This window comes from Mauremys mutica, chromosome 22 (assembly GCF_020497125.1).
Source record: "Mauremys mutica isolate MM-2020 ecotype Southern chromosome 22, ASM2049712v1, whole genome shotgun sequence".
Classification (NCBI taxonomy): domain Eukaryota; kingdom Metazoa; phylum Chordata; order Testudines; family Geoemydidae; genus Mauremys; species Mauremys mutica.
In genome coordinates this window covers 14144918-14157365 of record NC_059093.1, presented here as the reverse complement: position 1 = coordinate 14157365, position 12448 = coordinate 14144918, and the positions used below count along the sequence as shown (strand labels likewise).

The window sequence follows — 12448 nt, the reverse complement described above, 5'->3', positions numbered from 1 at the left end:
GTTGTGCCAGCGTTTGGAAAGCAAGGGCAGGAGTTCTGCTGTGAGGTTGGAATTTTCAAGGGAGTCTTTTTCAAGGCCTGGTCTACACCTAAATGGTAGATCAACCTAGCGATGTCACTTAGGAGTATGAAAAACTCACAGCCCTGAGAGATGCGGTTAAGCCAACCTAAGCCCTGGTATAGACAGTGCTAGGTCAGTGGAAGTATTATTCTATTGACCTCCTGGAGAGGTGGATTTATGATAGTGATGGAAGAACCCCTTCCATCTCGGTAGTGAGCATCTACACTACCGCACTGCAGCTGTAGTGTTTCTCAAGTAGACATACCCTGAGAGTGTTAGTCACCCAACTCCCATTCAGTTTCAATAGGGTTTGGATGCCTAACTCCCGGGAAGTTTGAAAATTCAGGCTAAATCTCTCCTACAAAGCAAGAGGCTCTACCGTCAACAAAGAGAAAACTATGCACACAATTCTCAGCGTCACATAGATCAGAAAATTCAGCCATCTGGCCCCATCCCCTTGCCTGGCAACAACTCATCCTCAAAGTAACAAAACAATAAGCATCACTTCTGTAGCATGTTTCATCAATTTTACAAAGGCAGCCAAGACTAAATCATTACCTCTGTTACAGACACAGAAACCAGGGCACAGCTTGGTTGAGTGACTTGCCCACTGTCACACAGAGCTGGGACAAGGACTCACGTCTCCTGACTTCCAGTCCCATGCTTTATGCACTGGATCACTCTGAATCCTGTACATTGCTTTTCCAAGTCTAGATGTAATTGGTCCAAATGATGGCAACATGTGAGGACTCAATCAGGATTCACCCTGGCGCTGGCGGAGTAGTTCCAATGGTCTTTGAAAGGGTGCAATGTAGACTCCCCACCAATGACAGACCAGCTCAGACAGTGCGGGGAGACTATGGGGTCATGGTTCCATCCTTATCTTGGACCATTTCAAGCAGGTGGCACCACTACTCCTATGGAACAATCCCTCCGTTCCCAGCTGGACTGTTCCCAGCCCCTGCTCACTGTGGGGAAGTCACCTTACACCTTCCCTTCCTCACTCAGGGAGCCAACACAGGGACACACACTGTGTAGCCCTATCAAAAGTCATGGACATTAGCAATACCAGCAGCATTGGCAGTTCCGTGTAAATCCTACAGGCACCAAAGACTAGATCCTCAAACCTCCATTCATGTTGCTCTCTCAAAGCTAACACCTGGTGCATACCTGAAATCCATGTTTACCCCTCCACCATGTGGTCAGCTCCTTTGGCGGCATGTCAATAACGGACACAATGTCTCCCACCTGGAAAAGAATTGCAACATAAATACCACCCCCAATGTAGTTGGAGACAGACAGGGCACTGCTAGAGTGACTGCACATTCTTCTGCACTGCATGAAATCCTAAAGCCATTATCTGCCTTGAGGCATCTACCCTCGTATAATCTACCACTGAAGTATAAGACTTAATGCATTATAAATCCTACAAGATGCACCCTTTTAATGTATTCATAAGGAGTTTTTAAAAGTAGCCAATGGTGCAGGTGTGTTCTGATTAAGCGGTGCAGTGTGCACCGGAGTAAATAAGCCCCAAAGCATGAAATCCCTTGGGAAATGTTCTCACACAGCTGAACTCGTTTTTCCCCTTGTACTCTATGTGTTTGCATCTCTCATTGCTGCTGTCTCCTCACCCTCCCAAAGTCAAGAACTGCACTCAGTTCTCCTGACCTGACAAAGACATTCTCCTCTGAATCAGGAAGCTAATGAAGTAATAAGGCAGTGTGATGTTACTGCAGCAGGATGGGAAGAGACCAAAGGGGACAAGGTGGCCGAGGAGGCTTTCTGAAGCTTTCCTCATTCCTTTGGGACTTGTTCTCAAAAAGAACAAACACAAAACCAGAGAAAAGGTTTGCACTGATGCTTCAATGGCTGCAAATGACACTGGCAGAACTCATTCTAGATGCTTATACTAGTTTGGTGGGAGGGTGACTTGTGTCCCGCAGCATGTGATACTTTTTTCTGACATTGAGTCAATTCTGCACTGAATACTATAATAAATGATAAGGTAGCTCCCATATAGTGTTTTTCATCACTAGATCTCAAAATGCTTCACAAAGAGATGAGCATCATTACTCCTATTTTACAGGTCGGGAAACTGAAGCACAGAGCGGTGACGTGAGCTGCCCAAGGTCACTCAGTAGGTTAATGGCAGAGCTGGGAACAGAATTTGGGTCTCCTGAGTCCCTACCCAGTGCTCTATCCACGAGGCAACACTACCGCCCCAGAAACTAGAGAAGCCAGAAATTAGCCAGATTTCTTTACTATTCAGAAACAAACAAACAAAAGAGGCTGGCTTGGGAATTAGCTTCTTTAAAATGTTTATTAGACAATAAAAATCTTTTTAATATCGCAAGGGAGCATGGTCTCCTGGTTTAGGGGTCAGAACACAACACTGGGAGACTGGAGATCTGTAGTCTAATCCCAGCTCTACATTGCTCACTGTGTGAACTTGGCCAAGCTGCAAATGTGCTGTGCCTCAGTTTCCCATCTGCAAAATGAGACTAGTAACAAAAACTCACCTTCCTCGATAGTTGTTGCCAAGCTAAATTATTGGCTTGTACAGGGCTTTGAGACTGATAAACAGAATGTGCCATATTCGTGAAAACCATTTTACTGCTATTATTAATACTGAAACATTGCCAAATAGCCTATGCCCTAAATTGTATATACTGTAACTTAAGAGGGATATAGTCTATTTAACTTGCATCTTTCTGTTTGTTTATAGTAGTGAGTGCTGAGTAGTGAATCTGAATACATCCCCCAACACACCTTAAATTTCCGTATTACCTGCAAAGTGGCACGACTAAAGCTGTAATCAAAGAAACACCTTGGGGGCAGGGACTGTGTTGCCCTTTATATTTGTGTGCAATGCTCTCAAAGCTCCAAACATCATAATAATGCATACAAGCAAACTGTCACCGCATACTTGCACAGCTCAATGGACAGCAGAGAATGGAGAGAGAGATTTTCAAGCAATCAACACCTACAATCGGGGCTCAATTTTCAGAAAGGCTCAGCACCCAACAGCTCCACTGGGACACGTCTGGCTGGATTTTCAAAAGAGTGCAGAGCCCAACATATACCCAAGCTCTTTTGAAACCCTGTCCCCTTATTTTGTGTTCACTCCCTCTCCCTCTCCCTCACACTCACACACACACACACACACACCGTACCAGATGCATTTCCTCTTCTACATTTGACAATGAGGAATGTATGTTCCTCTAATTATTTACCTCAAAGGACAGTTCATCTGCTGCCTGAGCAATGTATCTCTTAATAACATGGGCAGCCGCAATGGCAGGCACGTTAATGGATGATTCTTCATGGACTAGCAGGTGATTCCCCTTGTTATCAATCTGCAACAAAGAGCACGGAAGATTGTGAGGCAGCTGAGGACATGTGGCTCTGTGAATGCACTTGACTGGTGCTCATGCGTGGCAGGGATTTCAAGCTGATTCACAAAGACAGCAAAGCTTAGGGGGCCCCTGAAGAGAACAGCGTGGAGGGACAATGTAGGGCACAGAATACATAGAAATGAAGAGGAAGGACAGTTAATAAATTAAGTTTCAGAAGGTCACATCGCCCCTTCCCATCCATTCATTGAGGATGAAGTCTTTGTGCATTTTTGTATAGAACACTAACATGACAATGAATGTGTATGCCTCCCCCCACTCTGTCATGGCATCGTATTCGTTTTCTTCGAGTACTTAGAAAAATAATGGAATGATGACAAAAATGCTTTACAAGCAGGGAATTTAATGACAGGAGGGACAATGAGGATGACAAAGCTACAGAGAAAATATAAAAATCTAGGCTACTCCTCTACCAGTTTCTATAATATCTGAACTTCCAGTAAGAAATTATGGTTCTGCTGGTTTTTCCCCCCCCTCTGCTACACTTCCCAGTCAGTTTTTAAAACTCAGATTATTGTCCCCATCTGGAAAGCCATCTGAAAGGCAATTTTGTAAGAGTCTCAGTTAATTTGGAAAGGTCGTTCAGGAGAACTCAAGTTTTATTAGAGCACTTTCACTAATGCACATAATTGCTGAGTTGTAACCTTAAGTTCCAGTAAATTCTCCAGTTTCATTCACCTCTAAAAGTCGCGGATCATTTCTCCTTTTGTGCTGAAAATCTGCCACACCTCATCTTAACCTAAAGGGTTTTCTTTTCTTGAAGAATCCACGCACCCAAACTATTACAAACATTTAAAATGTAGCTACATGAACATGCTAGCTGGTGCATTTCTCAAGATTTGTGATGTCTAACAACAGTTCTTCCTGTGTGATACAGTAATGTCACCAGGGAAGATTGACATACACCCCTACTCTGCCTGACTGTTGACAAAAGGGAGCAGATTGTCTTGATTGCTTAATCCTATTCTTTCCTCCTCCCTCTACCCACTAAGGCTGGTGGTTTAAGTACTAGTGCTCGAGGTGGCACAAAACAATTAACAGAGAAGGCAGTGCTACAGCTGTAATTCATAGTACATAAACAGGACTGCTGAGAGCACACGACACAAGTTCTGTTGAGCCATTTAACAGCAGAGATGGCAAGGCAGAGTAGATAATATTGGCTGTTTCGAAGCAGCTGTCTTTAAAAAATATAGAGCCAAAAATAGCAAAGAAGGTATCAACATCCGCAGCTTTTAAAGAGTAATACATACCCACTGAAATGAGTGCAGGAAGAGGTGTGTGCATCTAGTGCAGCCTATGACCTGGAGTCTCAGTCCACTGCTGAACTTGGCTTATCGAGGTAGCACACTGACCCTATCGCTGTATCACCTGAGTTGCTACCTTCTATTACTTTGTAATCAAACAATGTAAGACTGTCATGTCTTTCAGCTGACAAAATCCAAATAGGAGGAAAAAATCCCTGATCCTTAACATTGAGGTCTGATTCTCCCCTGCCTTGTGTAGTCCTTGCCACTTGTGCAAAGTGGGTGTAAAATGTTACCGGGATGTGATTCCACAAAGTTGGACTACACAGCTTCTCTCCACTCACTTTGCACAGGCATAAGGACTACGCAAGAGGCAGGCTGCGGAGAAGGGGGCGGTTGACATGAAAAGCAGTGCTCTGCACTGCATCCTACCTCCATCCATGTGAGGGCAGGCCCGCAGTTGATCTTGTTGCCTGCGATGGCTGAGAGCCGTGACAGGTAAGCCATCAGCATCTGGGTGACAAGCTGCAGAGGAAAAGAAAGAACAAGTATAATTATTCTGCTGATATACAAAAGCAGAGCCCCTTTCTCCAAGCTGGCATAGTTGTTGGCAAATTAACTGGTGAGGGAGGTATGGGCAGTTTGCACGGATACTGATTTAGTTCCTAATACAATGGGATTCTAAGGTTTGGAGAAGGAGAGAAATCAGTGCAAATATTGTTCCAGGAATTACACATTTCTATATATGTAAGATGAGAAAGGTTTCTCAGTGAAGGCTAATTGCCAGTGCCAAAATATTTTAAGCCCCGAAGTCCTCTGTTTGCTATGCATTTCACATCCAAACAGATTATTTCAATTATGACAATCCTACACATCTGAGAACCATTGAGTAAAACAAAACAGAGGCTGCCATTTCCCCACAGATGTAAAGTGCTTTGGAACGTGGCAAGCCAGAGTGGTGAAACATTCATTTTTCAAACAATAAACGAGGGCTTAAAAAACATCCTTAGGACTGTCCCTTACGCCGATGTAAAATGACTTTCACCAAAGACCACCTAGTTGGGTCACTTTGATCTAAGCTATGGAGATAGTATTAAGAAGTTCCATGACAGCCTAGAGTCTCCAAGACCAAATAAAACACGGTTGACCCAAAACATCTGTTTTAGCTGTTTAATTTGAAATAAAAATAAATCAGAAAGAACGAGAGACACCAGACATCTGCAAAACCACATTCCGAGGTGTGGCAGCATGTTAGATGTCACAGCATCTCCTGTGCACATAGATATTTTGTATCCAACCTCATGCTTTAAAACCTACAATAGATGTGTTGGAAAGACAATGATCCAAACACAAATCTCAAAACCTTGATCCCACGGAAACTTATGTCAACACTCCATCAGTGTCAATGGGACAACAATTTGGCTCTGTATCCCCACGCTGTCAGATAACAGTCCTGGATTCTGCTGGCTGCACCCAATGGACCTTTCTAAATCTGCATGGAGCCCCAATGAAGTCAAAAGGGCTCTATGTGGGAGCAGGGATCTAACCCATATGGAGCATTCTGCAGGACTATTAATCACAAATAGTAGATCCTCAAATCCTTCCTCAGACCAGGCTCTTACTGACTCCAAATTGCTACCAAGAGTAGTTTTATAGACTGGTCTTTAAATATGTAGTTTCTGAGCCCTTTTTACAGTAATTTCCACAATATTTTACACGAGGCAAGCTTGCAACAGACAGAGTGTAATTCCCACCTCCTCTCCCCAATGCCTACATTAACCTCCCAATGCTGGGAATTACTTTAAAAAATGTACAAATTCCACTGCCAGCAACTGATGCAGAAAATAATGAGTCTTGAAAGGCCAGTGGAGCCAATGCCTACAGGATGAGAATGCCACAAAATTAACCTTGGAGCATGTTATTCTACTTATTTATTGTTTAATTGCTCCATTCCCATGTCACATTGAGGAGATTATTATTTTTACGCTGTCTTCAGCAATATCTTGCATCCAATACAAAACCAACCAACCAGTGTAGGTTCCCTGATGAGATATTGGGTGAAATCCTAGACTCGCTGAACACAGTGTCAAAACCTCACCACTGACTCCAATGGAGCAATGATTTCACCCATTGTCCCCCCTTTCTCCACCCTCTTCCCATTTGGTTTAAAAGGAGTATAGATCCAGATTTACAGATAGAATAGACTTTGCTTTGTGTGCCTGAAATGGCTTTGAGTTTTCTTATTTCACTCCTTTTTCATTCACAGGGCTTAAGGGTAGGCAACACTGGCCTCTTGACTCTGATCGTCAGGATTTTTCTGCACTCATGCCTTTGCAATGGGACACGTGCTTGCAGCCATCAGGCCTAAGGGAAAAGTGACCTGTGAAATGAAGCAATAGGCATTGTCCACCACTGTAATGCATGCTCTTCACACAGACACTGAGGTTTAACAGAGATGTTTGGTTATGTTTGTTTGAATCAAATAACCTCCTGCAAACTACACATATTATTTTTCCCTCCCAAGCTTCCAAAGTGATGCACTTGCTTCTTCCAAGCAGATGATTTTGGACACAAAATAAACACTTGAAATGATAAACAAAGACTGCATATGAGGTTGGAAATCTGAAGAGGAATACTATCTGCTTTCACAAAAAGGCCAGGGTAAAAGTATTCTAACCAACCAGATTTCAGTTCCAAGGAGTTTTTACAGGTAACTAGCACATATATTTTATTTTTCTAAAACCCAAAGCAATTTGTGGTTTATAGGTATAAATTTACTATCCCAAATACTATTTCCTCCTTTAAAACATTACAGCCCTTTAACCACTCAATATTCCTAGAAATCATCACTACTGAAGTCAGCAAATGTCCATGTCATTGAAAATGTTTCCAAAGATACAGTAAAATTCTGATCTAAGTAATTGACAGTACAGCATAGATTAAAAGTCTGATTTTCCTTTCTTTGCATTCTCCATAACCATTCTGCATTTAGCTGTGCAGTAATTTATACTAATTTGCAAAGCACTTTCCTTTGCTAAGGTGAGGAGGAACGTGCTGTTCCAATTACTTTTCTAATCAACTCCCAAAATCTAATTCTGAATCCAAAAACTTCTGCTTTTTAAAAGCTGTGAAGAAAACCCAAACCATCCTCTGTTCATTTGTAGTAGTTCTGAGCCTGGATCACATTTTACCTCTGGACTGTCCTTCAGGGCATCGGAGCGGGGTAGCTCTGAGAGCTGAGAGAAACGCCGATCATAGATACATAGGTGGAGATGTTTATCAAGTACTCTGAAATCTTCATAACTCCGTTTCACAATCCAGCTCTTGCCCTGCATAGAGAGAGAAAAGCACCACATCAGACCACTTTGATCAGGAGCATACAATGACAATCCTAGCAGAAGCAAAGGGAGACACTGCTTTCTTTGCTGCCAGTCTTCCCTTATGCAATACGTGGGTGTAAATAAAGGGTGCCCAGTTATTTTTATTTTAAGCTTTAGCATGGAGCAGTTTAAAAACAGAGTGAAACAAGTTCACCCCTGGTATTATTCCTCCAACTTCAGTGTACACAAAATCTACGCCAATGGGAGGGGTTCTCTCACTGGTGTAGGTAATCCACCTCCCCGAGAGGCAGTAGCTAGGTCGACAGAAGAATTCTTATGTCAACCTAGCCTGTCTACACGGGGTCTTAGGGTCAGTTTAAGTATGCTGGTCAAAGATGTGGATTTTTCACTCCCCTGACTGACATAGTTAAACCAACCTAATTTTCTAGTGTAGATCAGGCGAGTAATGTTATACCAGGGCTAAATTTGCCTTATTAACTCTAAAAGACCTACATAAAACCCATTTGTTCCCTCTGCCTACCTAACAAGGTTTTCATACTGTGCCCACCCCCCAGGGGATATGACTATGTGCCAGTGAAAATGTAAACTACAAGACGCTGTCAAAAATGTTAGAGCTTAGTGGCTGCAGTGGGGCTCTGCAGAAACCCAAGAGTCCACCAGCACAGCTCTGATGGCTGGATTGGGGCCTGTACTATTTCTGGCAGAGTTTACGGGACAGAGCCTCAGCTGAAATCAGTGCAGCTACGATAATTTACATGAGCTGCGCGTCTGCCCCTAAGTACATCATTTTCCCAGTTTAAAATATTGACAAAATACATTTCATAACCATGCAGTAAATTGGGTAACTACAGTTCAAAGGGTTAAGTTTTCATTCTGCTGCATCCAGAGACAAGGAAGCAAAATGCTACCATAGCAACAAGGTGTACTTTACTTTTGTGAAACCTTTAATACACAAGTCCCATATTCCAAGTGCTTCATGGCCTATTACAATCAATAACAACTGCTGCACTCATACAGAGGTTTACAGCTTCAAAGCACTTTATAAACCATAATTAATTCTCTCAACAGCCTTCTGGGGGAGGTAAGGTTATGTTACCTCCAGTTTACAGACAGGAAAACTGAAGCAGGAACTAAGGACCAACCCAGCTCTCACAATGTCCACACTTCTTTGACCTGCCTTTTCCAATGCACACAAAAAGCAGCATGGACACGTTTAAAAAAAAAATCCCTACAAAACAAAACTACACTGAGCACGTAATTCTCCCCCAGGGGAGATGAGGAGAAAAAACAACGAACATATGGCAGATGTTATTCTCGTCACTTAATGCATGACTGGAAAGTGCTCGCATACTACAGTGATGAAGGCAGTATAAGAATTCCAGAAGAATAGAATCACAGAGGAGAAGTGACTTACTCAAGGTCACCACCAGGCTCTTATATAGTGCTTTTCATCAGCAGATCTCCAAGCACTTTATTTCATATAAGGAGTGCTATTATCCCCATTGCACAGGTGAGGGATAGAGGCACAGAGCGGTTAAGTAACTTAGCCGAGGTCACACAGGAAGTTTGTGACAGAGCAGGAAATCGAACCCAGGTCTCCCAAGACCTAGACTAGTATCCTAGACACTGAACCAGCAAGCCCATGGGAAAGAGCCAGGGATTAAAACTGGAGAAAGATGCATAAGAACAGTCAATACACACAATGGCAAGATATATGGTACAGTGGGTGAAATGGGATTTGAGACTCAACCACCACCAAAGAAAATCAGAACTTGTCACCTTATTTATTTATGTTTTTAAATCAAAGAGGTACATTTGTAGATCTGCTGGAATTAAGTGTCCAAAATACGGCCAATAGGCCAAAGATTGCCCATGGAGATCTAGATTCTAGACTGTGGCTTCTTTCCCCTGTAGCACAAAAGGGGCTGCCAACGCAGAATACAGACAACTTCATATAAACAGCCTTTTGCTCAGACCGAGACAGAGGACCGCCTGCAAGGATCTGCAGTCTTCACAGGTCCAGCAGCTCTCTACTTAAAGATTGAAATGGGTAAAACAAAATGAAGAATCCATAAAAGATACTGAATACTTACTAGTATCATGCCCACCGCTTCAAAGTTTCTTTCTCAAATAAGACAAAAAATTTTACATTTATGGCTGTGTTTTATCTCAGCCAAAGTAAGTGACGTAAGGAGACCTTATTGCCTCAAAACAGCCCATCCTATCCTGACGATCATTAAGATGGTCTCACATGCTACTGAGCCAGCTGAGGATAAATGTCCACTCTGCAACCTGGGATTTGCCTAATTTTTTCACTATCATAATTTGCTATTTTTAGCTGTTAAATCCAGATTTTATTTGCAAGGAAGTGCAGGTATCACTTTTATGCTAGTTAATACAGAGAGGTTCTACAGAAGCCATAAATCCAGCCCCTTAATCTCATCCATAGCACTAGCTATTTTCCGTCTAAATCATTTATGATGTTCAAAGCTCCAGACAACCAATATCGTATTAAAACTCCACTTTCATACCACAAGCATCAGTCAGTATTTCAGAAGCCCAAAGAGGTGGCTCTTTATCTCTCAGCAAGTTAACAACATGACCCTCAGTGAGCAATGTCTGGTCACCCCGTTCTTTTTTAAAAAAAAAAATTTAAAAAAAGAAAATCAAGAAATTGTTGCACTGCTGCATTTTATTTCTGCCAGCTGCATTTTAACAGGACATTCCCATAAAGTCCTGAAGGCTACTTGTTCAAAGGACAAGAAGTCATCCCAACACGCCTCACCCCTTGATCATTACTGTGCCATTAATGACAATGCCTCCCTGAGATCTTATCCTTAAATACTGGCCTGCTGCAGGTATGCAGTGTCTCTCAGCCATAATTAAGATTAAAAGACATGAATTTACAAGACAGGAATTGCTGGGGTCAGCAAACACTACTGTACTGAGCAGTGGTGTGCGCTGAATTGGAAGAGAACAAATGAAGAGAATTTTTTTTTTTTTAAATGGAACAGATTCTACATCCTGAGAGCAACTAGGCTACTGGTAGTTACTAAATTTAACAGATTAATGGATGGATGGAGTCTACACTCACTGGACTCTCTCTAACCTCAACCTCCGTCAGAACAATGGGCACCCCCCTTTGACAGAACAAGGGTGACTCGGATGTGTAAATACAGAAAGGTTTGTCAGGGCAGTGCTTCACAAACCGTTGCCTCGAAAAACCTGTTCCAATGCAGTAAGAGCAAATATATCCTTAAACTCTAAGGCTTTGAGCTTGCAAAAACTTACACATGTTAATTTTACATATATGAGTAGCTCCAATGAGTAATTCTTTGCAGGATTGAGGCCTAAATAGTTAAAGTTTAAGAAAAAAAAGTACAGAGGCATGTTTCTTCAGGATACAGTTTAATTTCACAGGCAGGAAATCTTTGCAGCTGGCTAGCAAGGAACTGGACACCATTTAGGGAGGCTGTGTGCCATTACCGCATCTGATCACATCTCCAGTGGGTGGTCAATACAAATTAAATCAGCTTCCTGGACCGTTTTCCCAGGATAAAACAAGTAGTAGGGTATTTGACTTAAGCTCTCAGACAGACTTCTAGAGTTACAAGACAATAGTGAACCAGTGATACATTAATCACATCAAAAATAGCATCACACTCTTCGATACTGACAACAACAAAAGAAGTTGTATGTTTTATTCCACTTTGCTTCCAAAGTGCCAAAAGGGTGTGCAGAAGTAAATTCTTTTATTCAGCAATTTATTGAAACCACAGAAACGAGAAACAGAAAATAACTATTAATGCAGCCTGACGGTGCCGACTTCATGTTTGCCAGGGCAGGTTTTATAGCAAAGCTAAGCAATGTGCTGATAATACACATTGAAAAGTAAGAGTGACATCTGTTCATTGTAGCTGGTCTCCCTAAATTGTTCCTCGATGTCAATTCCTACTCACCTGCGAGTTTCCCCATCGCCTGCTTTTGTTTGTTTCTTGTTTTTCACTTTGATTTCTGGCTGACTCAGATTCAGAAAAGCTTCTTTGGTCAGAACATTTAAGCATATGGTTAACTTTAAACACATGCTTGAGTCCTACTGAAGTTAAGGGGACATAGGCATGTGCTTAAGTATTTTCCTGGATCAGGGCCTGTGTCTGCGAATCCAGGGACTGTTCACTTCCAAGGAGTCATGCCTGTTCAGAAATCGCAACCTCGCCCTTCCCCACTCACTGCTGTGTGAGATTTATAATACTCTCTGCTCCGAGGGCAGGGTAAAATTTCAGGGCATTGCATGAAGCTTATTTCTCACACTTTAGCTCAGTGAGAAGAAATGTCATGCTAAACATGATTATAGATTACTGAACTGACTCTAATATCCACTGCCTCA

At 42.3% G+C, this 12448-nt stretch overlaps 1 protein-coding gene across 6 annotated transcripts in view; it reads right to left on the bottom strand.

The window, feature by feature from the left end:
- The window catches only part of ARHGAP32 (Rho GTPase activating protein 32), a 381592-nt gene that overhangs the window by 96218 nt on the left and 272926 nt on the right, over window positions 1–12448 (bottom strand). For 5 of the 6 annotated variants that reach the window (XM_044997056.1, XM_044997057.1, XM_044997058.1 and 2 more), the window contains 4 exons: window positions 7912–8049; window positions 5153–5245; window positions 3297–3419; window positions 1231–1308 (listed from right to left, as the gene is read on the bottom strand). In XM_044997056.1, coding sequence (XP_044852991.1) covers window positions 1231–1308; window positions 3297–3419; window positions 5153–5245; window positions 7912–8049 — 432 coding nt within the window. Of the gene's footprint in view, window positions 1–1230; window positions 1309–3296; window positions 3420–5152; window positions 5246–7911; window positions 8050–9475; window positions 9527–12448 lie in introns of those variants that run through there. The other variant, XM_044997061.1, reaches the window with a different exon arrangement.